At 48.8% G+C, this 25523-nt stretch overlaps 1 protein-coding gene across 1 annotated transcript; it reads right to left on the minus strand.

Annotated features, from left to right (window-relative positions):
- Positions 1-19972: 19972 nt before the first annotated feature.
- Positions 19973-24099, minus strand: LOC134410253 (spatacsin-like). The gene is made up of 8 exons (XM_063143424.1): positions 24065-24099; positions 23798-23918; positions 23415-23522; positions 22743-22911; positions 22468-22478; positions 21357-21512; positions 20888-21039; positions 19973-20644 (listed from the first exon to the last, which is right to left on the minus strand). Exons 1-8 carry the CDS (start codon positions 24097-24099, stop codon positions 20452-20454), a joined length of 945 nt encoding a protein of 314 aa, XP_062999494.1. The 3' UTR covers positions 19973-20451.
- Positions 24100-25523: the final 1424 nt, after the last annotated feature.

The following is a 25523-nucleotide window of genomic DNA, read 5'->3' on the forward strand; positions in this document are numbered from 1 at the left end:
TTAAACTAAATCCTACTACAAGCGAGAAGGATCTTGGAATTGTTATAGAACACAAGCTGAATATGAACCAACGGTGTGATGTGGCTGTAAAAAAAGCAAATGCTATTTTGGGCTGCATTAATAGAAGTATAGCTTCCAAATCTCGTGAGGTACTGGTTCCTGCCTATTCGGCCCTGGTTAGGCCTCATCTAGAGTATTGCATCCAGTTCTGGGCTCCACAATTCAAGAAGGATGTAGACAAGCTGCAGCGTGTTCAGAGGAGGGCAACCAGGAGGATCAGGGGTCTGGAAACAAAGCCCTATGAAGAGAGACTGAAAGAACTGGGCATGTTTAGCCTGGAGAAGAGAAGATTGAGGGGGGACATGATAGCACTCTTCAAATACTTGAAAGGTTGTCACACAGAGGAGGGCCAGGATCTCTTCTCAATCCTCCCAGAGTGCAGGACACGGAATAACGGGCTCAAGTTAAAGGAAGCCAGATTCCAACTGGACATCAGGAAAAACTTCCTGACTGTTAGAGCAGTACGACAATGGAACCAATGACCTAGGGAGGTCGTGGGCTCTCCCACACTAGGCATTCAAGCAGCAGCTGGACAACCGTCTGTCAGGGATGCTTTAAGGTGGATTCCTGCATTGAGCAGGGGGTTGGACTTGATGGCCTTATAGGCCCCATCCAACTCTACTATTCTATGTTTCTATGGAATCAAGGAGGAGGAAGAGCTATCTGAGGTGCAGATGACAAACCTGGGCTATATAAATTGACAACGCAAACAGCAGGATCATAATCTGAAAGACCCCCAGCCCAGAAACATCAGCAGGAGGAAATCAAAGGAGGGTTCGCTTGAGGCCAAAAAAGGATGGCTGCAAGCGTTCCGATGTGTCTTCTGCTCTTATGTCATTTAATACAGCTGGGGGGGGGGGGGAGAGAGGAAGGCCAGAGCTCAGGATTGTGAGTTGATGACATATTTATCTATAGACGCACTGATATCACTGCAAGAAACATGGTTCACTGCAACAGATGAGTTACTGATTCCACATTTTACAGTGTAGTTAAACCGACAAAAGAAATCACAGGGCCAGACCTGTAAGGGGTTTAGCCATCCTGGTTAAAGAAGAGCACTTGGAGCGAGTACTGACGGAGCTGAATATGGAGTTCCCAAAGGCTTTGCTTATCCTATGAGATGATGTTAATGACAGACTGGACTCATCACTACCATTAGTTGCAGAACACGGTGGTATATCGCAAGATGTCCCTGTAGAACTAAATTACTGGAAATTCAGAGTTGCGAAGATAAATTGTGCTGCTTTAAATTTATTTAGGCTAACATAGATGTTTGGATTGCATGTTGTAGGCGGCAATGGTCCCAGCACTACATATCCTTTTACTTATTTCTTGGCTTATTCCAGCACTGTTCTTGATTACATTTGTGTTTCCAAAGAAAAAGCACATCTATTCTCCAGTGTAACGGTTCCCCCCAGGGAAGACAGGGATCCCCAACTCGTAGTGGTAATGCTGGTTGCTGAATCCGACTTAAGACTTGAAACTTTTTCAGACCACTGGTTTTCCTAGAACCAGGAAATTTATCAGGAAAAGAGATGAAAATAGCAAAAAAATAAATACGATCAAGCTGGAAGCATTTGAGAATTTGAATATGGCTAGATCTTTGCTCAATATCACTGTGCCTTGTGATTCTGATCCTGACTGAGTTCTACATGCGCATCAGGCCGTGTGTGATACTCTGAAACCTTTCTTAACGACTGCTATACTGTCAGTTCAAATGATACAAAGCCTATGAAGACTTTATGGTTTGATAAAGAATGCAGAACACTGAGAAGGCATTTGATAAGACACATATGACGAGCACAAGTGTCACATCGCCCTGAGGATCACTGCCATCAGTTGCCCATGCGCAATCCCTAATCCGTTTGCTGAGTCTCAGATACCCTGGGTCAATGCATGCGATTTTGGATATTTTTAAAGCAAAGGTGATCCCAATGCTAACATTCAGTGCAGAAACGTGGGGATATGCAAATCTCACCAAAAGTGAACAAGTTCAAAATGGCCACAGGGGTTTCAAAACTGAAATGGGGATTAGACTGATTACAGGTCTAGAGAAACAGAGAATAAGCAATCTAGGTACTTCATGGCTGCAGAAATTCTCAAATTACTAAATTTTGGTTGCTCCTTGCAGGCTTTAAACCCATGGGGAAATGTTACTAGAAATTGCTTTAAACAATAAGTCTTGGATGTTGACACCCAGTCTGATATAGCTTTCCGTACATCCTCTAGAATAGCTAGGTGGTGGCAGGTACCAGACATCAGCATCAACGCAAAGGTACCTCTTAATCTCCATGACGGTGGAATACTGAAGGGCTTTCAATGGATTGCGCTTCGAACAAATGGACTGTATGATGAATTCCACTAGGTTTCATGGTGTATCTGTCCAAGAGAGATTGTGTGTTTGTGAGGAAGCGGCGTTGGAGGATTTGGCAGGTTATACTCTCAAATGTCAATTATACATTGACAGGAAAGCCCATTAGTTAGATTGCCCCCCCTTTTTTAATGAAATTTGGGGTGTAAAGAGGAAACTGGGATTTTTGCTACAAGGAACTAAGCAATATCTGGTTTGGAGGGTTGCACCTTTTGCAGTAAAGGCTGCTCAATACAGGGAGAAGTATGTAGTTTCCATTGCTATGAATTGCCTGGGAGATGCTGAATAATGAGAAATGCGTTCTGATGCGGGTTTATAGTGTCATGTATTGTATAAGTAAAGCTAGTTATTTTAGGAATACTTTTTAACCTTAACAATTTTACTGACAAATTTTAATTGGTCACTAGTGTACCTTTGGACTAATGCAATAATAATAATAATAATAATAATAATAATAATAATAATAATAAGCAAATGCCATAAAATACATATAATTAAAACATTTAAAACTAATACATTATTAAAAGCAGCACATTATTAAAAGGCATCTTAAAATTCAACTGGGTAGGCCTGCCGGAAAAGATCAGTCTTTATAGCTTTTTTAAAATCTGCAGACCGAGGGAGAAAAGTGTTTTGCAGGAGGAGCCGCCGCCGGTGGGACACGCCAGAAGAGCCGCCGGGTGGGAGGGGGGATTATTCGAATGGAAGAACATGCGAGGGGGAAGCGGCCAGAGCAGCGTCTTTGAATGGGGTCGAGATTCTTCCGCAGGCGGCGCTGCCTAGCTCACAGTACACACAGGAAAGAAAGAGGCGCTTCTTTTAGGCACGTCTTTAAAAAAGGCGCACGGAAGCCCCTTCGCAACGACGTGTAGATCTGGCCCTGGAAGACTGTTAAGTTGACGAGTCTCTCCTGGCAGGTCATTCCATAATCTGGGAGCGGCAGAGGAAAAAGTCCTCTGGGTAGTAGTTGTCAGCCTTGTTTTTGTTGACTGGAGTAAATTCTTCCCAGAGGACCTGAGTGTGTGGGGCAGATTGCACGGGAGAAAGAGATCCCGCAGGTCCCCTGGACCCAAACCATGTAGGGCTTTGAAGGTGATAACCAACACTTTATACTTTCTACTTTGCCCGGAAAATAATTGGCAGCCGGTGCAGAGATTTTAAAACTGTTTATTCACTTTTTATAAAAATAAATAAATAGCAGTGGTGTCATTGGTGTCATTGGTGTGATTCCCCCCTGCTCTGAGTTAGGCCACAACCCAGTTGTGGGTCACAGCCGCCAAGGCAAGATGACTGGTCCACCCTGGTCCACTCCACAGCCGAGGGATCGTGGTGTGACTTTTCAACTGATCTTTGTCACCTTGGTCTCTCTCCCTCTCTCTTTTAGGGAGAGCTTCAAGAAGCTGGTGTCCCTCAGAAGGAAAAGCCTATGCTCTCGTGCTACTTGTACAGTTGGGGATGTCGCCTCTACCTCTGGGGATCCAAACAATAGAAAACGACGTTTACGGAGGTATGAAAGAAGCTTGATCTCTGCTATGCTGGCTTCTGAAGTAAACCAACGACATTTAAAGATGCAGCTCCCACTGTAGTGGTTCAGCTTGAAGCATCTGCAAATCTCCTCTGTTGTAGCCGTGATGCTAGCAATGCTGTGCCAAGTTCCATGTTGTGTGTGTGGAGCTTGCGCTGCAGGAAGAAATACGAGAGCCACATGTGTCGTAATGGTAACGCTTCCGCTGGAAAGCCGTCTGTCTCGCCTTCATGTCACTGATACCATCCTGAGGGCTGCTGCTTGGGAGCCTCCTCAAAGCGTTGCAGAGTGAGATGTGAAGGGCAAGGCCTGTTGGGTGCCTTGGAGTGTTCCAGCTCCTTAGCAGCACGTTGATCCGAGGCTGTGCTTTCGTGGGAGCCCAGTGAATATGTACATCCATATGTACACTCATTCCCTAGAACCTCCCCGAAAATTCCCCATCGTCAGTGGGCTGAATCCTCTCAGGGAATGAAAGCTGTTACCAAGCACAATTACAGGGTTTTCCATACTTAACGGGAAAACAGTCCAAAAAACAGCTGTCGCTACCTGAGTTCTGCAACCTTTCTAGACTGGATGGGGAAAGAAGATGCTGCGCTATTTGGAATGCCTGAAATAGCAGTACTGTACTTGAATTCCGCAAGCCTTCTTGTTATGGAGAGGGGCAAAGAACCCACTATCACTGAAAATCCTGCACAGGCCCTGCTCTGGCTTCTGAGATCTTGCCAGGCACAGCCCAGAGACTTCCAAGTCTACCCTTAGCCAGCTTAAGGACTAGAAACTTTCTTTTGAAAATGAGGTTCTCAGAATGCTGAGCGCTGTACTTCTGGAGTGTGTAGAGGTGGGGACAAATAGGGTTGGGTGTGCTCAAATTTCTCCCAACTCTCCGATACAAAATGAGGACGAGGAAGTAAAAACTACCTGCTTACCTTCATGGTAGAGTCAGCACTGTCCTGTTATTTAAAATGGTCTGCGAGAAACTCTCCAATTTCCCTGGTGCTCCCAGGGAAATAGACTACTTGCTAAACCATTCTAAAAGCTTTTATTTTCATGAGTTTTGTCTTAGAAGAATGGAAATGGAACATCCCCTTGGAGGACAGACGGGCCCCCACAAAATTTCATTTTTGTATTGGAGCTGTCGTGTTTTTCGGGAATGCAGTTCACCTTAGGTCCTTCAGTTGGCCTCCCCACAGTGTGCATGTTTAAATTCAGCAGTGACTTGAGGCTTCTACACATGACCTGACCCACGGGTCAGTGCTAAGAAGACAGCATTAGAATGCTGGAATGGATTTGGCCTGGATCTCTTTCCTAAACAGGTAAAGGCCAAATGTTTTCAGGCTCTGACCCTTCTGCCTACTCCAGGCTCCGATTCTGCCTCAACTTTCTAACATCTGATTTGGTTGTTTGCTTTGTTTTCCTATTCAATGTAGTTGACCAATGCCTAATCCGTACAGCAACCCATGTGTATAAATTCATTAAAGGCTCGGGTAAACAGTAGTAGAATTACCCTTGGCTCTCTTCTCTGTAGGCTCTCTGTTGTAGCTGTGTTGTTCCTTGTGTCGTTTCTGAACATTTTTGACTGGGCTTCTTGCAGGCATTGCCATGCATCCCGGAAGGCTGGCTTCTTGAGTGCCTCTTCTTGGCCATGCCACTGTAAATAGCTTGTTCCAAAATTCCCCATATCGGCCTTGCCCAACTTGGTGCCCTCCAGATGTTTTGGACCACACCCTCAGCATTCCTGACCATTGGCTATGTGGGCTACAGCTGATGGCAGCTGAAGTGCAAAACATCTGGAGGGCACCAAGTTGGGCAAGGCCTTTCTGTTTCACAGAGGTACTTAGAGGTATGAGAGCCAGTGTGGTGTAGTGGCTAAGGTGGTGGACTGGGAGTCGGGAGATCCGAGTTCTAGTCCCCACTCGGCCATGGAAACCCACTGGGTGACTTTGGGCCAGTCACAGACTCTCAGCCCAATCTACCTCACAGGGTTGTTGTTGTGAGGATAGAAATGGAGAGGAGGAGGATTATGTATGCCACCTTGGGTTTCTTGGAGGAAAAAAGGTGGGAAATAAAATAAATAAATAAATAAATAAAAATGATAATGATGATCCAGAAGCCACAGGCTATGGAAATCCATTGTCCTGGTTCAGGTGACTGCTCTTCCATGAATGGCACCACGCAAATAGTGTGTCTTCCTTTGTCAGCGTCAACTTGCACGCCATGGCACTTGGCAAGCGCCCCAGGCAGGATGGAGAGAAGGAGGAGGAAGAGAGCCCCCTTTGCAAAGTGTTACAGCTCTGCGCCGACCGCATTGCCAGCCGCCCTCCCCAGACGCAATGGAACACGAACAGCAACAACCACAACATTGTGGAAAGCACCATTATGGGGGAGCGTGATGAGACGACAGAGGACAAACATCATGGACATGCAGCAGGTGGTGTTCCTATTCCCGGTGGTCCAGCTCTTTTCTCTCGGGTCCAGCCGGGAAAAGCTAGCCATGGTGGAGAGCAGGGGAGGGCTGTTTTCCATGCATCCTGCCCTTTACACTGACAGTCCTGATTCCAGTGGCCTCTCCCTAAAGAGAACAGCCTCATGAGGGTTGCAGTGAATTTTCCAACTCGGAGATGGTCTTTTTAAGACTCAACCAGGTTGTATTGACTCATGAGCCAAGCTGCACAGGTCTCGGCACATTCACAGGTCTCTTTCAAAAGGCCAAGTGGGCTCTGCAAGAGGTCACATTGGACTGGCGGCCATCACGGAACGTGCTTTAGGCCACCTTTGACTGGCATGTGCTCCGTGGCTTGTGAACCACCTGGCAATCGGGCAAACGGCCCCTCTGTCATGTTGACTCTGCAGCTACTTCAAATACTTTGGGTTGCTGACACTGTTGGTGTGCCGCTGGAGTGTGTGTGCCTCGTCTTGTGGAGCGATTCAGAGAGCTCAGTTGGAATGGCACGGGCTTGGGAAGCCTATCTGAGTGGGAGAGCCACCCACACAGATTTGCCCACCGGGCCCCACGGAAGCAGCCTGGAAGCACCTTCCAGCCCCTGCACAGCTAACGGGGAAGGGGCACAGCACTTGGGCAAGGGAAGCTGTTGCCCCCTGGGCTTACCTGCAGGACAACAGACCCCAGTTCTTCTTTCAGCAGCTTCTTGAATCATTCTGTGCAGGGGTGGATACCGCGTAGCCCTCCAGAAACTTGGGCCAACAACTCCCATCAGCCCAAGCCAGCATAGCCGATGGTGAGGGATCATGGGAGTTGTAGGCCAAAATATCTGGAGGGCCACAAGTTGGCCGCCTCTGGATTTCCCTGTGGGTTATTGGACTGACTTTTGTCCTTCATTTCCGTCCAAATGCTTCAGGAGACCCGCAAGCAGTTCTTCAGCAGCTCCACAACACCTCGATTGACTCGCCCCTTGGGGATCGTCCCCTCTTCAGAAGCCCAAAGCCTGACCCAAAGGAGCAGGAGGTAGGTGGGGATCACCCAATGAAGTGGATTGCCAAGAGATCCGGAACAGAGACGGGGAAGTGTTTCTTCACACAAGGCATAACTCACGGATGGAGTTGGGTGCCAAAGAATGGGGTGAGAAGCACAAGCCTAGATGGCTTCAACAGGAGATTAGACCCATGATAGGATGGAGGGGGTCTATCAGTGGTTCTTAATCCTGGAAGCTGAATATGGAACCTCCACATTCAGAGGCAGTATACTGCTAAATACCAGCTGCTGGGTAGCAAGACTAGGGGGAGGGTATTGCTCTTGCCACCAGATCATTGAAGCATCTGGTGTGATCACAGCGGAAGGTAGGATGCTGGGTGGGTGGACCGTTGCTCTGATCCAGCGGAGCTGCTCTTACGCTCTTATCACAAAACACGGTAACGTAAAACAGTGCAAAATGATTGCTTGTCACAAGCAAAATATCGTTAGTGACAATATTTTAGGGCCCCACCCACACGACTGATTTAGTGCAGAGGGGCGGCACACCAGGTTTGTTTGTGACTGATGACACTGTTGCCAATCCGCAGTGACCCTGCAGTTTTGGAAAGTCCTTTTAGTGCGTCTTTTTCCCCTTAAAGGCTGCTACCCTGCAGTTCCACTACAGTGTGCCCCAGCCCCCGGGCATTACATCTTGGGCATGCCTATTTCTCTGACCTGGCTGGGACCTGGTCAAGGGGTGGGGCTACTCCCTTCCTTCCCCCTTTTCCTTTCCCCCCCCGTTGCGATAAGACTGCTTTTCCATTCACAATACCTAGCCTCATTTTTCCATCCACAGTATCACAGTGGTGCCGTTTCAAGCATTCACATTAGTGCAGTAGTGCTGTTTCAGGCATTCACAATAGCATTGTACCTCTTTTCCTATATTTCAGGCATTCACAATAGTGTAATAGCTCCTTTCCCCATTTACTAGCATTTACTGTTTCAAGCATTCACAATAGCGCAGTAGCTCCTTTCCCCTTTCACAGGCTGTAGCCTGTTTTTACCATTCGTGAAGTAAAGGCGATACGGCCGCTCTGCATGTCTGTCATTTAGAAAGACAAACCTATTTGCCATGGAGCAGCGCAAAGGCTGGGAAGAGAATAATCCGTGAGAACTGGATGGTAGCCTCATCTGTTCCCGGACAGCAACCAGTTAGCACACTTTGTTCACTCACATGGCCAAGATGGCTTCCTGCGCTATAAGAGTACCAGCTAAAAGGAATCCCCTTGAAAGCGCTCAGCGGGCAACGAATACACTTATCTCGGACATGGGGCAAGCATTAATGGCTAGTCCTGAATCTGCCAGGGCAGTCGCCTCAAGTTTGCATCGCATGTGTCTTTTTTCAGAGATCGAATTCAGCCACCGTGAAGGCATTGAGTAAGGCATTGACTATGGCTAGTAACAACAAGATGACCCTTGGTACTGCAATTAAGCTTCGTCCGAAACCTTTGCAGAGAAGGCATCCTTCTAAATCCTACGGCAAAGATGACCTACAGGATGATGTGCAAGCCCGGTCAAACCAGGATTTCGTGCCCACGTAAGTGCTATGTCTCTATTTTTTCTGTGTGATGGGTATTGGGAGAATATGCAAACCTGGTGAGATTCATGGTGGTCTTAAACCATCTCCCATTCTGGGTTTAATCTAGAACAGTGTGGCTCTTCTTTGATTCCGTTAGTGCTCACTACTCCATTCAAGATCACGTTTGGTGCCCGCATACTTGAGTCAGCTCTGCGACTCCTTCATGTTTCTAACTGAAGATAATAATGTTGTCTGTACTACTATGTTTAACACACTAAAATAAAACCACTTTCAGAGCAATTAGCTAAACCTATCCCCAAATTCACAGGTAAGTTCCTTTTTCAGTGTAATCTCAAACACTTTGCTTATTTCAGGTTTATGGAGATTTGCATCACCTGGTTCTCTGCCATTAATCTAACAGGAAAGGAAAGGAACCTCTCATGCAAGCACTGAGTCATTACTGACTCTTGGAGGGACGCCCGCTTTCGCTGACGTTTTCTTGGCAGGCCTTATAGCGGGGTGGTTTGCCGTTGCCTTCCCTGGCCGTTATTACCTTTCCCCCAGCTAGCTGGGTACTCATTTTACCGACCTCGGGAGGATGGAAGGCTGATTCGACCCGAGCCGGCTGCCTGAAACCAGCTTCCGCTGGGATCGAACTCAGGCCATGGGGAGAGTTTCAGCTGCAGAAACTGCTGCTTTACCACTCTGTGCCACGCGAGGCTCTATCTAACAGAAGAACCGCTATATTGAAGAGGCTTCTGGCTCAGCTGGCATCCCAGCTCACTCACCACAAGACTGCCACAACACAGTGCAGCGTGAGGATAGGGATTGGAAGCATGTTTTTCCCCCCCAGAAGCAGCTTCGATTCAAGACTCGAGGGCATTTATATGACATCTGTATCACGTGCGAGTGAGATGACCCAAAGTCATTCCCTTGCCTGAAAACCTCTGCAGGAACACTGAGTAGCTGTAAAAGAGGCAGGGGCAGAGGCTGTGCATCAAAACGTCCCCCGTCCCCCCACGACAACTTAGATTTCCTGAGGGAATGTGTTTTGATTGGGAAATTGTTTTGGAAATAGCTCCTTGTTGTTGTTGTTTTGTTGTTTCAAAAAAATCCTTTGTATGAAAGTTTTACCACTTTTGAAAGATGACCACAAAGAGGGAGAGAGAGGGAGAATATATCCGTCTATGACCAAAGGTGGAGAAAGGGGTAACATTTTCTTTTGGGGGAAAGAACATCTGTGGGTGAGGCTCAAAGGAGAGCCCAGGAACTCATCAGCCCAGCCCCAGGGCTGACTCGCCAGAAGGCCCCTGAGCAGGTCTGCAGCTCTCTTAGAGGGGAAAGAAGGAAAGAAGGAAAGAACGCGGTGGTTTTGTGTTCCACAGGAGGTGGGATTTGGGGGTTTGCTTTTTTATGGTCGTTAAAACGAAATTCTAGTCACAAGAGGCCTGAAGCCAAGGATTTGGTGGTTCACTTACTCTGAATCAGCGTGCAGGATTCATCCCTTGAGACCGACCCCACACAGGCCAGGCCGCCTCCTCTTCCTGAGCGGGCGCTGCGTGAGGTGTCCGTTCGCTCTGTCCCTGACGTGCAGACACAAGTGCCCTGCTCCCCGTGCACCTCTCCTGCCCCTGGGCTGTGTGAAGTCGCCCCTCCTCTCCTTCCTGCCACCCCCTGGCCCTTTGGGTATCTGGACCTCAGCGCCCTCCCAAGAACCCTGTATCCCCAAGCACACGCCTCTTCTGTTCTTCTGAGGCCCCTGTGAGGTCATTCCGTTGGATAAAGGTTCTTCACCCAGGGACGAAGATGCTTCATCTCCCCTTTGTGCAGACTCTCTATCCCCTCAGCTATTCAGCCCCCCAAGCTCCACCAGTGCACATAACTTTGGAATCCTCAACTGCTTTCCTAGCTCCCTAGAAAGAGAATTCACCACTTCCAAAGCAAACCTTTAAAAGAAAGAAAGAAAGAAAATCAGCCCAAACCCCACAGACAGAGTTCTTTTAAATGATAATAATAATAATAATAATAATAATAATAATAATAATAATAATAATAATAATAATGAGTTTTAACTAGAACTTAAAATCCCTCCCACTAGCCCGTAGAGATGCAAGAACCTCACTTCGGCTCCAACCTCCAAATGACAAAATTAAGTAGCCTACAAAACATGAAGTCAAGAGACGCCGCTCTTCTCTCCCTGCTAGTCTGCCCAAAGGTGGCAGAACCATGGCTTGCTAAAGGAGAACCACGTTACTAAACATACCGCAAGGGAGGATTTTTTCTACTAAATTGAAGAGCGCCACCCGCACTCGCTGCCAACGCCGACTCGCCTCGCTAGTCGCCAGGACCGCTGCCATCTCGCCCTGTGCTGCTGCTCCTACTGCTGCCGCCACCGCTGCAGACTCAGCCGTGCTGATGCGGTTGCCGCCGCCACCTTGCCCCACGTTGCTTCTGCAGCAGCTGTGGCCACCGCCACAGCTGCGGCTGCAACTCCCACTGCCACTGCCTTATCCCACAAGGCTGCTGCTACTGCTGCCATGGCCGCCCACCTGGCCGGCCGGCCAGTGAACCGGTGTTCTCTTGGCACACGTACACGCGCCCCACCTCCTCCAAAAGTCTGGACTCAGCTAGCTCATCCCGGAAGTCTCCCAAGACTTGAGACTTCTGGGAGAGCGGCAGGGAAGACGACTGCTCCCCCCACCCGTGCCAATCGGGACATATGAAATGGCCTCTTAAGAGGCCCTTTCAGAGGTCCCGATTGGCACAGGTGGGGTGGGGTGGGAGGGTCTTCTTGGCCTCCAGAAAGGGTGTCTAGTCAGACTCACCACTAGTATAGGTGGGAGGCAATCTGGGGGTGCACTGGAAATTGGCTCGCCCTGGCGATGGTTTATGAGTTAAGAGCAGATACTGACAAGGACAGGCTTTGCCACACCTTTATTGTCTTAGCTAACTATACAAAACAAATTGCTTGGACAATGCTGCTATTTCAATGGCTGACAAGGACTTGTTCTGAATTATTTTCATTTCTTTTCTTTCTACCTGTCTCTGTCTTTTAGGTCCCTGTGTAGGATTTGGCAAATTGCTCAGAATAGCAAGTATCAGCGATGGACGTGGCCGGCCTGGTTCTGGTAAGTTATGACCCCCCTCCTGTTTTTATTATTATTTATGAGAAGCCTTTAAAACCTTTTTGCTTTAAACTTATTTAGGCTTAAATAATTCCCTCCCTCTACTCCAGGGACATTTTTAGTATTACTCCATCTTTTAAGTTTCATCCAACACAAAGTGGCACAAGCAATATTCTCGGTCATTCCAATCCTGATCCCACAAAAAAGGACCTTTGCGTGCAGAAGGATCATTAAAAACTGTCAGGGACAAACTTGTTGCGAAAACAGGAGGCAAAGGACACTTAAGCGCCATTTTGTTGACAGCCTCCATCTTTGTCTCTGACCTACTTTGAAACTCTGGCATCGATTGGTCTATATCATTCTCCAGGTTATCTTTTCCTTGGAAAATGTCATTTCTTTCCCCTCTGGAAAGCCTCTTCTTTTTGGCCATTCTTTATTTACGACAAAAAGAGTATTGGTTCTTTATCTGTGCATCCAACAGCTCTTCTTCATCTTTCTGTTTTGTAACCGTTGGATATTTATAAAGAATAACCCTGTCTTTATTACAACGTTCTACCAGTCAGTCCATTCTTTATATGGAACAAGACAGCTGGAACAAGTTGGGGCATGTCGCAAGACAGTTAGATCTGATACAGAAACTCCTAGTAAATCTTATTTCATCAGGCCTTATTTATACTCAAAACCTTCAAGCATAGAGCCCCTGATACACTGGAGCCTTGTTTGATTTGTACCCTTAGTTACCCCGTTATTCAGCATCGCAAACAAATCAAGCCCTTTTACAGTTGCCACAGTTAGGGCATGACCCACTTGTGGGTCACAGCCGCCAAGGCAAGATGACTGGTCCACCCTGGTCCGCTCCACGGCCGTGGGATCGTGGTGTGACTTTTCAACTGATCTTTGTCACCTTGGTCTCTCTCTCTCTCTCTCTCTTAGGGAGACATTTAAAAAGCTGGTGTCAAAGAACTTGAACAGCAACAATCCGTGCTCTACTTCATGCTCTAATCCGTGCACAGTTGGTGACGTGGCCTCTACATCTGGGGATCCAAACAATGGAGAAACCCATTTACAGAGGTATGGAAGAAGCATGGTCTCTGCTCTGCTGGCTTCTGAAGTAAACAAACGACTTTTAAAGATGCAGCTCCAGCTGTAGTGGTTCAGTTTGAAGCATCTGCAAATCTCCTCTGTTGTAGCCGTGATGCTAGCAATGCTGTGCCAAGTTCCATGTTGTGTGTGTGGAGCTTGCGCAGCAGGAAGAAATACGAGAGCCACGTGTGTCGTAATGGTAACGCTTACGCTGGAAAGCCGTCTGTCTTGCCTTCTGTCACTGATACCATCCTGAGGGCTGCTGCTTGGGAGCCTCCTCAAAGCGTTGCAGAGTAAGATGTGAAGGGCAAGGCCTGTTGGGTGCCTTGGAGTGTTCCAGCTCCTTAGCAGCACATTGATCCGAGGCTGTGCTTTCGTGGGAGCCCAGTGAATATGTACAACCACAAGTACACCCATTCCCTAGAATCTCCCCCCAAATTCCCCATTGTGAGTGGGCTGAATCCTCTCAGGGAATGATAGCTGTTACCAAGCATAATTACAGGGTTTTGCATAAGTCATGGGAAAACAGTCCAAAAGTCAGCAGTGGTTACTTGAATTCTGCAACCTTTCTAGAGTGCAGATGGGGAAAGAAGATACGGCGCTATTTGGAATGCCTGAAATAGCAGTACTGTACTTGAATTCCGCAAGCCTTCTCGTTACGCAGAGGGGCAAAGAATCCACTATCACTAGAAATCCCTCCTCTGGCTTCTGAGATCTTGCCGGGCACGGCCCAGAGACTATCAAGTCTACCCTTAGCCAGCTTAAGGACTAGAAACTTTTTCTTTTGAAAGCAGAGATTCTCCGAGTGCTGAGCGCTGTGCTTCGGAAGCTTGTAGAGTTGGGGGCAGTGAGGAGGCCTTCTGTGATGAGGAGTCCCTACAGCATGACAGTGAAGAGGATGGAGAAGATGTATATCATGTGCATCCAGCAGGTGAAGTTGCGTTCCTATTGCTGGTGATCCAGCTCTTTTCTCTCGTGTCCAGACTGGAAAACCTGGCCATGGTGGAGAGCCGGGGAGGGCTGTTTTCTCTGCCTGCTGCCTTTTACACGGAGAGTCCTGATTCAAGTGGCCTTTCCCTAAATAGATAAACCTCATGAGGGTTTCACTGAATTTTACAGCCTTGACCTGCTTTTCTTAATACTCAACCGGGTTGTGGCGACTCATGATCCAAACAGTGTAGATGTCAGCGCTTCGCAGGTCTTTTTCAAAAGGCCCAGAGGGCTCTGGAAAAGGGCCCCTTGGATTGACGGCCATCATGGAACGTGCTTGTCTGAATCATCCCATCCTGCTTGCCAGTAGAGTATAGTGGGGACCTGCTTTTTGCTGCATCAGGCTTTCTCGGTCTTTGTTGTTCTGGGCAGATTTCTTCTCTCGCAGATTAACGGGGAGAGGGGGAAGGAAGGGCAGAGGGAAATGCATGTAATGGGCCAATCAATCCAGCAAAGAATCCGGAAGCAGAAGGCCCAGTAGAAATCGCAGGATGAAAAGCCTCTGTGTGGAGAAGCCCTAAGGTGCCCCCACTTGCTTCATAAGCTCCTCCTCAAGCCATGTTCACGCTCTTTAGTGTGAAAATGTTGAAGTTCTCTGTGGTTGACTGTTTTGTTAATTTGCGCTATCACTGAATCTCTGCATGTGTTTTTGAAGTTCCTGAAAAGAGTGGCCTTCAACCAGGTTTTGGGTCTTTCAGGAATCATTTTAACACGAATTGGATACTATACCATTCCATCCATGGAAGAGCTGGCCCAAATGACAAGCGACCAAGGAGAGTGCATTGTGACCAATTTCACCATTGGCCGGAAAGGTGAGGATGGACCCTGGGTCTGATCCAGCCTGGCAATTCTTATGTTCTTATGTTCTCGTGTATGCTTTAAAGTGGGCTCCTGCATTGAGTAGGGGGTTGGACTCCATGGCTTTATAGGACCCTTCCACTCTACTATTCTATGATTCTAGTTTTGCCTAGTGGTTGCAAAAGATTTACCCCACAGCACCTTAATTTACCTTCACCTTCATTAATTTAAAATTAATGTCTAAAATTACCTAGCTGCACCAGTGCTTATTGAGGTGTTAAAGGCCCTCTGCATGTTCTCAGAAGCACTCTCCTCTTTCATCACTTTGCTTGCTCCAAGGCTGACCTCTGGCACATGCTTACACTACATTTCTAAGACACATGTAGCTGTGTGCGCAGGATGATTTTGGTGTATCGTCGCAGCCATCCAGTTTGGGCTGACCCCGTGCTAATCATCGTCTTCTCTCTAGGCTATGGCTCAATTTACTTCGAAGGCGAAGTCAACCTGACCAACTTGAACCTAGATGAGATTGTGGGCATCTGCAGGAAATACGTTGTCATCTACCCAGATGCCAGATTGGCTCCACCCTTCGGGCAAGGTTTAAATCGGTAATGCAGAGCTCCCGTTGCCGGAAAGTTGGCTTGCGTTCTCCATGACTAAATGTGCGGCCTTCGTGAAGTTTAATTGCAGGTGTATTTGCGTTCCAGGTCTCCAACCCTCTGTTTTTTTTAACAGGCGAGCCGAAATTACATTGGATGAATATTGGCCCACTGACAAAACCTCAGGTGGCTTGATAAAGAGCCCAAACCAGCTTGCAAAAATGAAATATGAAAATACCTTAGAGGCCGACTGTCGGAAATGTGGTGTCCAGTTCCTGGAGTACCGGCCCGAAACTGGTTCGTTGGTATTCAAGGTAACCCCCGTTGCTTGTGAATAGATCAAAGGAGCTCCCATGCTGAAGCCCTAGCATCTACTCCTTTTCCTTATGGCCTATAAGATTTTAAAGCAGACTCCAAAAGTGCGGAGGGAGGATCGCTTCCACAGGCTGGTTGCCGTTTTAGTGGATTTGGGCTGATGTCCACAGTAATTCTGGGCTTACAAGCAGTGCCCCTAGCGTCGTGACACCCCACCCCCCGGCTTTGCCTCTTTGGGTGTGCTTCAGCTGGTGAGTTCTCTGCTTCCGTATCCCCACTGTGTGAAGTGCTGGCAGACTGCAGGGCCAGTTTTCAAAACCAGGTTTGCCATTGCCCTGTAGTACCCAGACGGAAGCAGGAGAATGAACAGACGCTCCTGAATGTTTGTGAAGTAAAAATGACACGGCAGCTCTGCATGTCTGTCATTTAGAAAGACAACTGTATTGGCCATAGAGCAGCGTGAAGGCTGGGAAGAGAATAATCCCTGAGAAGTTAATAGTAGCCTCATCTGTTCCCTGACAGCAACCAGTTAGCACACTTTGTTCACTCACATGGCCAAGATGGCTTCCTACACTATAAGATTACCAGCTAAAAGGAATCCCCTTGAAAGCGCTCAGCCGGCACCGAACACGCTTATCTCGGACATGGGGCAAGCATGAATGGCTAGTCCTGAATCTGTCAGGGCAGTCGCCTCAAGTTTGCATCGCATGTGTCTTTTTTCAGAGAACGAATTCAGCTGCCGTGAAGGCATTGACTACGGCCACTCCCCACAAGATGACCCTTTGCCCTGCAGTCAGACTTCGTCCAAAACCTTTGCAAAGAATGCACCCTTCTAAATCCCGCGACAAAGATGGCCTACAGGAAGTTGTGCAAGCCCGGTCAAACCAGGATTTCGTGCCCAAGTAAGTGCTATGTCTCTATTTTTTCTGTGTGATGGATATTGGGAGAATATGCAAACCTGGTGAGATTCATGGTGGTCTTAAACCATCTCCCGTTCTGGGTTTAATCTAGAACAGAGTGGCTCTTCTTTGATTCCGTTAGTGCTCACTACTCCATTCAAGATCACGTTTGGTGCCCGCATACTTGAGTCAGCTCTGCGACTCCTTGTTCTAAAGGCTTCCCTCAAACTTTGTGAAGGCTGTTTCCATTTTCATCTTTCTAACTGGAGATAATTATGTTGTGTGCAGATGTTGAACAGTTCCATATGGAGCTCTTGTTCTCAACCTCGTACTACCTGAGGCACGCCTTTTGACACCATCTCAAAATGTAAAACACATTGTGTGTGTGTGTGTTTTTTTTACAGTTTTTAAAATACCGTCTCTCTCTTTCACTCCTAGAAAAGATCTGATTCCTAGTTGGCTGAACTCTAGGTCCTGCAGTATTGCATTCTGCACTTCTGGCTATTACAGAAATAGGTCAGATCACCAGTCCAGTTGCTAGTCCTCACATGAGCAGACTCAGTGAAGCAATGGAACGAAGATAAGTATGGACTTGCCAAGTTCCCATTGATTCACTGTGTCGACTCCAGTTGGGAGTAACAATTGGATTTAGGTCATTATCTCCCTTTCCAAAGAGAAACCAATAACAGAATAAGGATGTTTCTCTAATGTACCAGAGTTTGCTACATCCCATACACTAATGTACCCAGGGCCAGGGCCAATCTATTTTGCGCCCTAGGCAGGCACGCTGTTCTGAAGCCGCCCCCCAACCCCAGCGTCCTGGATTCGAAGATGACTGCTCCCCCCACCCGTGCCAATCGGGACATATGAAATGGCCTCTTAAGAGGCCCTTTGAGAGGTCCCGATTGGCACAGGTGGGGTGGGGTGGGAGGGTCTTCTTGGCCTCCAGAAAGGGTGTCTATTCAGACTCACCACTAGTATAGGTGGGAGGCAATCTGGGGGTGCACTGGAAATTGGCTAGCCCTGGCGATGGTTTATGAGTTAAGAGCAGATACTGACAAGGACAGGCTTTGCCACACCTTTATTGTCTTAGCTAACTTGAAAAACAAACAGAACTTTTAGGGTTCACAATGGAGGATGAAGGCAACGGCTGGGGGAGGAGCCCTCCCAATCTGCTTTTAGCACAATGGACGTATTCCTTCAGTTGTCAGGATGTCTTTAGGATGTTTTTAAGCACCACTGTTCTCTCTCCTATCAATTACAGCTGGACTAGATAGGATGGAAGTGGTGAGTCTACTGCATGGGGACATCCAGAGTATTGCATAGTGATATTGGACGCAGTGGTTTCCAATCTTAAGCCTGAGTGGTGGCACCAAACATAAAAGTTTCATTATGCGAATCATCGTATTAGGTGATTTGTGAGAGACTTTCCACCTCCCCACTAAAGGTGAAGATTCAGGAACTCCAGTAACAACTTAGTGTGGAATTCAGGGCTTCTTTAGGGCTTCTCGACATGACCATTTCTTCCCAGAACTGTTCTGCTGTTTCTGCTCCCTCTTTCAGGGAGGGGCCTCTACACTGGCTGGTTTTATCCTGGGTCTTTCCATTTCTTTTCTTTACATGGAGAGGCAGGGCCGGTGCCAGACTATTTTGCGCCCTGGGCAAGGTGAGCTACTTTCACACACACACACACACAAAATGCCAACTCTGATTTTTAAGAATATATGTTTCCTGGAAAAAATAAGAAGCACAAAACTTGAAAATGCTACATTGATTTTAAAGTGCAAGAAATACGTCATGCCAATTATAGCAAACAAATTGGAAAGGAACGTCTATGGGTCTAAAATGCATTATTTAATAGGAATATCACCTCCAAATCATCCCCCCCAACTCACACGCACACGCACACACGCACTCAGCATCACTCACTCCAAACAAACACACGCATGAACACACACATTCACTCAAAGACCCCATGCACCCCATTCACCCATACATTCTCTCTCTCTCTCTCTCTCTCTCTTCCGGGCGCGTTCTGGAAGTCTGAACGTGGAGCCACTCCACCTCCACCTCCACCCCAGTGTCCCTGGCTTTGCTTCAGCTGGGCGGGCGCAGGGCGCCATCTCGCCCGCCCAGGCCCAACTGAATCCTCAGGCCAGGCCGGCTCACAGCCAACACGCGTGCATCACAGGGCTGCATCATAGAACTGGAAGGGGCTTTCTAGGCCAGGGCGTTCGACCCACTCCTCAGCGCCAGTGCAGGAATCCCTCTTAGAGCATCGCTGCCAGATGGTGGTCCAGTCTCTGGTTGACTACTCCAGTGATAGGGAGCCCATTGCCTCCCAAGACAGTTGGTTCCATTCTCTGACTGCTCTAACCAGTAGAGAAATTTCCCTGTTATTCAGCCAGAATCCGCACTTGGATGACAGAGAACATGTTTCGGCCTCCTTTGTGTGACAATGCTTTAGGTACTTGAAAAGTGCTATCTAACCCTCCTCATCTTTCTCTTCTCAAGGCCAGTTCTTTGAATATTGCCATTCCAATTATGAGCCATCTCACTGGAGGCAGCCCTCACGGGATGACACCTGCACAGGTCCCAGCACCAACTGAAGAGGTGGACTCATTCCGTGGCCCACCCCACTCCACCCCCCGAAGCAAGCAGACAGCTCAGAAACGTCTCCGAAGACTTCATTCCCAGCCCTTGGCGACTCACGACATGACTGGAACTCCACCATTGTGGGCCAATCCCTGGAAGTGCCGCTCTCCACGCTCTTGCTGGTTGTGGTGCTAGTAGTGGTAGGAGGCTTCCGGCTCCCAACAGATTCTGGCTCAAACTCAGAGGACAGGATGGGGGTGGGATCATGTGCAGAGTAAATATCACATCCGCACCAGAGGCAAGCCTGCCTTGGAGAGGCATTTTTGGCAGGTCCTAGAGTGATCTGCTGTGAAAGCCTTGCATGAAACAGCTGAACTATGCAGGGGAGGAAGATGGAGCTCAGAGGCGATGTAGCGATGCCAGGGGCAGCTGGGCTCCCACTTACGCACATTTTCTGTGGATTGTAGCTGTGCTGAGATAAGCCAACCACAGATATGCAAAAGCAGAACGAGAACAGCAACAAGAAAGGCCACACCTCTGACTTTGTTATAGCAATTTAATTTAACACGCTTGAGAGCTACAGCCGTTAAATAAAACAAAATTACATGATTTCTTTCTGTTGTATCTCCTTGGAAAAAGTGTTATTTCAATTCCCTTGTATCTGAGATGAATTGCTGGGGGAATTTCACGGTTGGCAAATAAGGGCTGAAGGGTGCGCATGTGTAAATGTTGCATGCGCACTGGACTTCAACACTGCGCTGGCCAGAGACAACCTGAATCTGGCGTTGACATTTGGCCAGTGTGTTACTTGCTCTTGGCTTAACAGTAGTTTTAACCACCATACAGTAAAAGGAATTTAAAATGATTTGGGAGAAATGTAACTTTGAGACAGAGGAGTCACGAAGCAATACGATCAGTAAAATTTAACGGAGTTCTACAACAGGATTGTAGCCTCTGTCTTTTAAGACTCCGCTGTTCCGTTCATAACCCGAATAATAAATTTAGTAATAAAGTTTAATGACACAAAAGTTAGACCTAAAAGCAGTGCAAAGTCCTAAGATCACCTTTGCACCTTTGAGACATTCCTCCACTATCAATGTAGGTCAGAAAGCAAAGAACCATTTTATTATTTCACGTGTGTTCTTGCCAATGTGGAAATCCTTCAGAAGCATGTTCACTACGTCGTAGAACTGGTTGTCATAAGCTAGCTTGTAATACACATCGATATCATCACAATAGGTCAACAGCTTCTTCAGGTTTTTTAGAGCCGGTTCATTGCCTGCCCGCTGCTTGAACCTGAAAGAGATGGTCATACTGTTAACAGATGTCCTCACCCCCTCTGCTTCCATCCTACGGCCAGCCTCTCCATTAGTTCAACCTAGTGCCGGAAGAATGAGATCTACCCCCTTTCAGTACGTACTCTGAAGGACTTGAAGACATGAAGCCAGTATCCCAATGATACAGAAAACCTGATTTGGGAGAAGTCTCCCCACTGGAGAATTGGGCTTCAAATGGTTCACTTGGTTGCAGAGGACTTACTCCTGGGCCATTTCCTCAAAGGTGCTCGCCTTGAGCAGGCCACGCTGCTTGCACTCCTCCAGGTAGCTGAAGTCCTCCTTTACAATCACTTGCTGATACAGGACTTCAGCCCAGTCCGGAACGAAGTCATAGGCCTCAGCCACGACTGCCGCCTAGCGAGAGATTGGGAGTGGAGAGGGAAGAGATTCCAGTTGGAGCAGGAGCAGGAGCATGCTAGGAGCTGCACGCTGCCCCCTGCCAACAAAAGGACTCTGCCCCCTAAGGCTCTCTGTCCGTCGTACTGAGATCCTGACTGCATGTCACATTCACAGCATGAAAAGTAGCCAGGCTCTCAGAAAGAACAAGGAAAGTGTCTGGGCCCACAACAGGACCGAGCTCCAATCAAGCTCTTGCAAGGAAAAATACTCAAGATCCAACAATAGCTGTAAGCTGTTCCCGATGGTGAAAGCTCTCCTGTCCTCTTCGTCACCGGGTAGAACCTGGGCAGGGACATGGCACATTCCAGCAGGCTCTTCTGGCTCAGGTTGATCAGCTTGGTTTTGGGGTTGGTGTTCAGGAAGTGGAGCTGCAGCGTAATGAGCTTTGTCAGCCTCTTGCAGCGCAAGGACTGACGCACACAGAAGTCCTCAAAGAGGAAGGATGAAGAGAAAGGAGTCAGGTAAGCAAGGAGGAAGCAGCTGCCGTCACTGCACCTAACTGCAACAGGACAGCCTTGGTTTGGGTCCAGGCTACCTGCGGGGTCACCTTCACCTGTACAATCCACCTCGCACACTCAGGTTCTCTGGGAAGAATTTCCATCAGCGAGCCAAAATTAGGCTGACATGTATTACCCAGAGGACCTCTTCTGCTTCTCCCAGACTGTGGCATGGCCTGCCGGAGGAGATTCGTCAACTTAACAGTCTTTTAGCATTTAAGAAAGCTATAAAGACGGATCTCAGGCATATCCAGTGGAGTCTTAGGATGTTTTTAGGATGTTTTAACAGTGTATACTATGTCTTTAATCAGTATTTTATACTTACTGTTGTTCCCCACCTTGATCCAAACGGAGAGGCAGGTAAGAGATAAAATTATCATTATTCCCAACCTGTTGCGCTCCAGATCTTTGGACTAACTGTCACCAGCCCCAGCCAGCATGGGCAATGGTCAGAAATGGTCAGTGGGAGCTGTAGTCCAAACCATCTGGACAGCACCAGGTTGGGAAGGCTGCAACAGGGCAACTGGATACATACCGGACACCAGGTTTGGATTTGCATGGGCAGAGCAGACTGTGATTTGGAGCTGCAAATAGGAGGGTTTTTCCCCACCACCAAAGGTGCAGCATGCGAAGCTGAAAGTAACAACGAGGGCCTGAGCTAGTTCTCCCCTTCAGACACAATGGGAGTTCTTCTGCAAATCCTGGATGGAGGGTCACTGACCTTCACTAATGCTAATGCTTTACCGATAGGAATAGTTCTCTGGCGTAGTGGTTTACCATTGCTTGGCTCCGATGGGCCAATTCAAATGGGTGAGCCCAGGGTGGCTGTGTGCAAAAGGACTAGGCAGAGCGTAAAGCATGAGCGTATGCCCAGAGGTTCTCGCACCTCTTCGCATCCTGTGTGGGTAGAAAGGCAGCCACAAGAGTCAGTGTTTATGCTCCAGGTCTCCCCTGACTCTTGATTGTATGATCACGGTGGGCAGCGATGCCGCCTGCTCTGTGTCAGGGGACCTACTCTGTGTCAGGGGACACACGCTCCCCCACCCCCACCCACACGGCACATCCTCCTCCTCCACCTGAGATCGAACACCTCAGACATCCCACCGTTTCCAGGTCCGGGTGGCTCCCGCCCGGGGCTCCCCGGGACAAGCGGCAATTTACCCCAAGGCTGGGATTCAATGAGCTTCAGCTGGACCTTGGCTGCCGCCTCGTGGTTCTCCCCAATCTCCCGGCACATGCTGAAGCAGAGGGCGATCATGTTGTGCTTCTCGCTGTCTCCTGGACGGCAGCGCTTGATGTAGTCCAGCAGCGCTGTCTTGAGGGTCCCGCTCTGCCAAAGAGGGAGGGGCGGAGAGTGAAGGCAGCGCGTGGCTTGGGACCTGGCCAGCGCCAATCCTCAGGGCAAGTGAGCTCTGGCGCTGAGCAGAGCCCTCCAACAGCAATGCCAGGCCTCACAGTCGCTTGTGAAGGAGCGTAAAGGTGGCAAGAAAAACCTGCCCTTAAGACGGGGGTGGGGCAACTTGTGGTCCTCCAGCAGATATCCAGGTCTCCAAGTCCTGCCGTCCCTCATCACTGGCTCTGCTGGCTAAGGCGGAGGGAGGGGAACTGTAGGCCAAATACACCTGGAGGGCCAGAGGTTGCCCACCCCTGCCTTCAAGGGTGAGGGCATGGGCAAGTGACGGAGAGTTCGGTAGCACGGGGCAACATGTCGTGGGAATGCAGGGACTGGGGCGGTTATTTTGGAAGAGGGAAACAAGCAGAACAAAGGCACTGGAGGTTCTACAATTTGGAACTCTTGGACTGGGAAGGGTGGATTCTGTTGTTTGCACCCACTGGGTCCAACTTCTTTCTCATTAGCACCTCAAAGTGGTGCTTCTCATGCAGCAAGTCAAAGATGTAGGTCATCTCGTTGTACCTGCCGATGCCAGTGAGAAGTCGAACCTTTGGGGAGAGAAAAGAGCTTGAGCTTCAGAACCCACAAAACGTCACCCCACACGTTGCCGTTGGAGCAGTGCTGTGTCATGACAGCCCCACTCTTCCACTTGGGACAGAGTCCCTGCCTGTGGAATGCCACTGACCAGCCACTTCCCCCATTTCAGTGGGGTTCCAGACACTATGGACACCTCCCAGCTGCAGGCAAGAACTCCCCAGCTGAGAGACTGAGCAACGGAAGAAACGAACGCAAGGCCAGGAGGAAGCAATGGCTGCTCTCTCACCAGACCAGTGGAGAGCCACTCGCTTCCACACACAAGGCCCGACTCCTGGCACTGCTTCTCACGAGAGACACTGCAGGACGCTTGCTGGCGTAAGTCAACGTGCAGCACAACAGAACAAGACCTGTGTCGGAGCACAGGCCACCCTGCACAGGCGCGGGCAGGCGAGCGTCTGCCTTGCCACGGCCTTCCCTGCTCAGTGAGGGAGACAGCGGAGCTCCGGGAATCAGTGGGAGCCACAACAGCCTGCCGCTCTAAACCCCCAAAGACCAGGGGGAGGAAGGGGCACCGCAGCCGCTCAACATCCTCCACGGGGTGCTTTTGGGGCTGCCGCCACCGCCGCCGTCTCTACCTCCCACAAGGCCGTATTCTTCGCTGGGTGCTAAGTGTTCGTCCGTGAGCGTTCGGGCAGCTTGGAGAACGCGAATAATCCCTTCCAGATGACACGTGAGGCTGAAGCAATTATGGGCGAGGATCAGGAGCTCTGTAGCTAAGGGAGGGAGGAATGGGGGCTCCCATCAGTAAGCATTTTGCTTAAAACAGAGTTCATGTGGCCCAAAAGCCAAAGAGCGGGATTTAAGTCCCTGCCTTGTTACTGTCTGCTGAATGGGACCCCCAGCAGCCAACCTCTCAGCTGTGGGAGACCCAGAGACCCAGTTCCCAGGCTTGAGTCATGAAGGTCAGAGATGGAGACCACCGCTTTCCCCTTCTGGGAATGTTCGCACATTCTCAAAGGGCTCAAGCGGTAAACCTGCACTGCTCCCTAGACACACGTGCAGCATGGGGAACTGCAGCAGCATGTGAACCGAGGCCTCCACGAATGCAGCTCCTGGCATCGCATTTCCCAGATGTCCACCATGCCAAGAGAGCAAAAGGACAGGACACGAGGTCGCTCCTACAGCACAGTCGTATCTATGTGTACTCGGACATGACGTCCCAGGGACTGCGACGAGATCTGTGGCCAAGTGCGCATGTTTGGGGTAGCCGTCTTAGTCACAAGACCCAAGTCCTCAGAAGCGTGACATTACTGGACGTTCAGAGATAAACACTTACTGCAGGCAAGCTCCCCGTGAGGGACAGATGAAATTTTATCCAATAGCTTCACGCCAACCAGGGTGGGGTCCTGGCACAGTTTGGCCAACTGCAGGAACGCCTCGCTCTCCTCTGCTGGATTTAAGACTTGCTTTTCCCCTGTACAGACAGCAGGCCCAGAATGACATAGCGGCCACAGCACATTCCTCCGCTGAGCACCTGGGCCACGAAGGCAGCCTCTCCTCTCGCAAGTTTCGGAGTTCTTCCCCCATAAGTTGCACGAGCTCTGCCCTTGGCCCAAGAAAGCCATTTAAATGCCACGGCCATGGCAGAAGCAGTGACTTATTATTTTAATTTTTAAAAGTATTTTCATTCTTGTTGTAAGATGCTTTGGGTCTGAGAAAGATGTCCAGTAATAAATAATTGGATGATGGTGGTGGTGATGATGATGTAAAGAGGGTGGGATGGGGTGCAGGCAGTCACAGATCCCTCCTCCTCCTCCCTCCCAATCCCCTTTCCTTTTGTGTCATGTCTTTTAGATTGTAAGCCTGTGGGCAGGGACTGTCAGGAAATACTTTTGTAAGCCGCCATGAGAGCCTTTTTTGGCTGAATGGCGGCATAAAAATGCTTAAATAAATAAATAAATAAATAAATAAACGTGAGCTGACAACGTAACGCAGCATCGAGAAAGGGCCAC

This window comes from Elgaria multicarinata, chromosome 17, assembly GCF_023053635.1.
Source record: "Elgaria multicarinata webbii isolate HBS135686 ecotype San Diego chromosome 17, rElgMul1.1.pri, whole genome shotgun sequence".
NCBI lineage: Eukaryota > Metazoa > Chordata > Lepidosauria > Squamata > Anguidae > Elgaria > Elgaria multicarinata.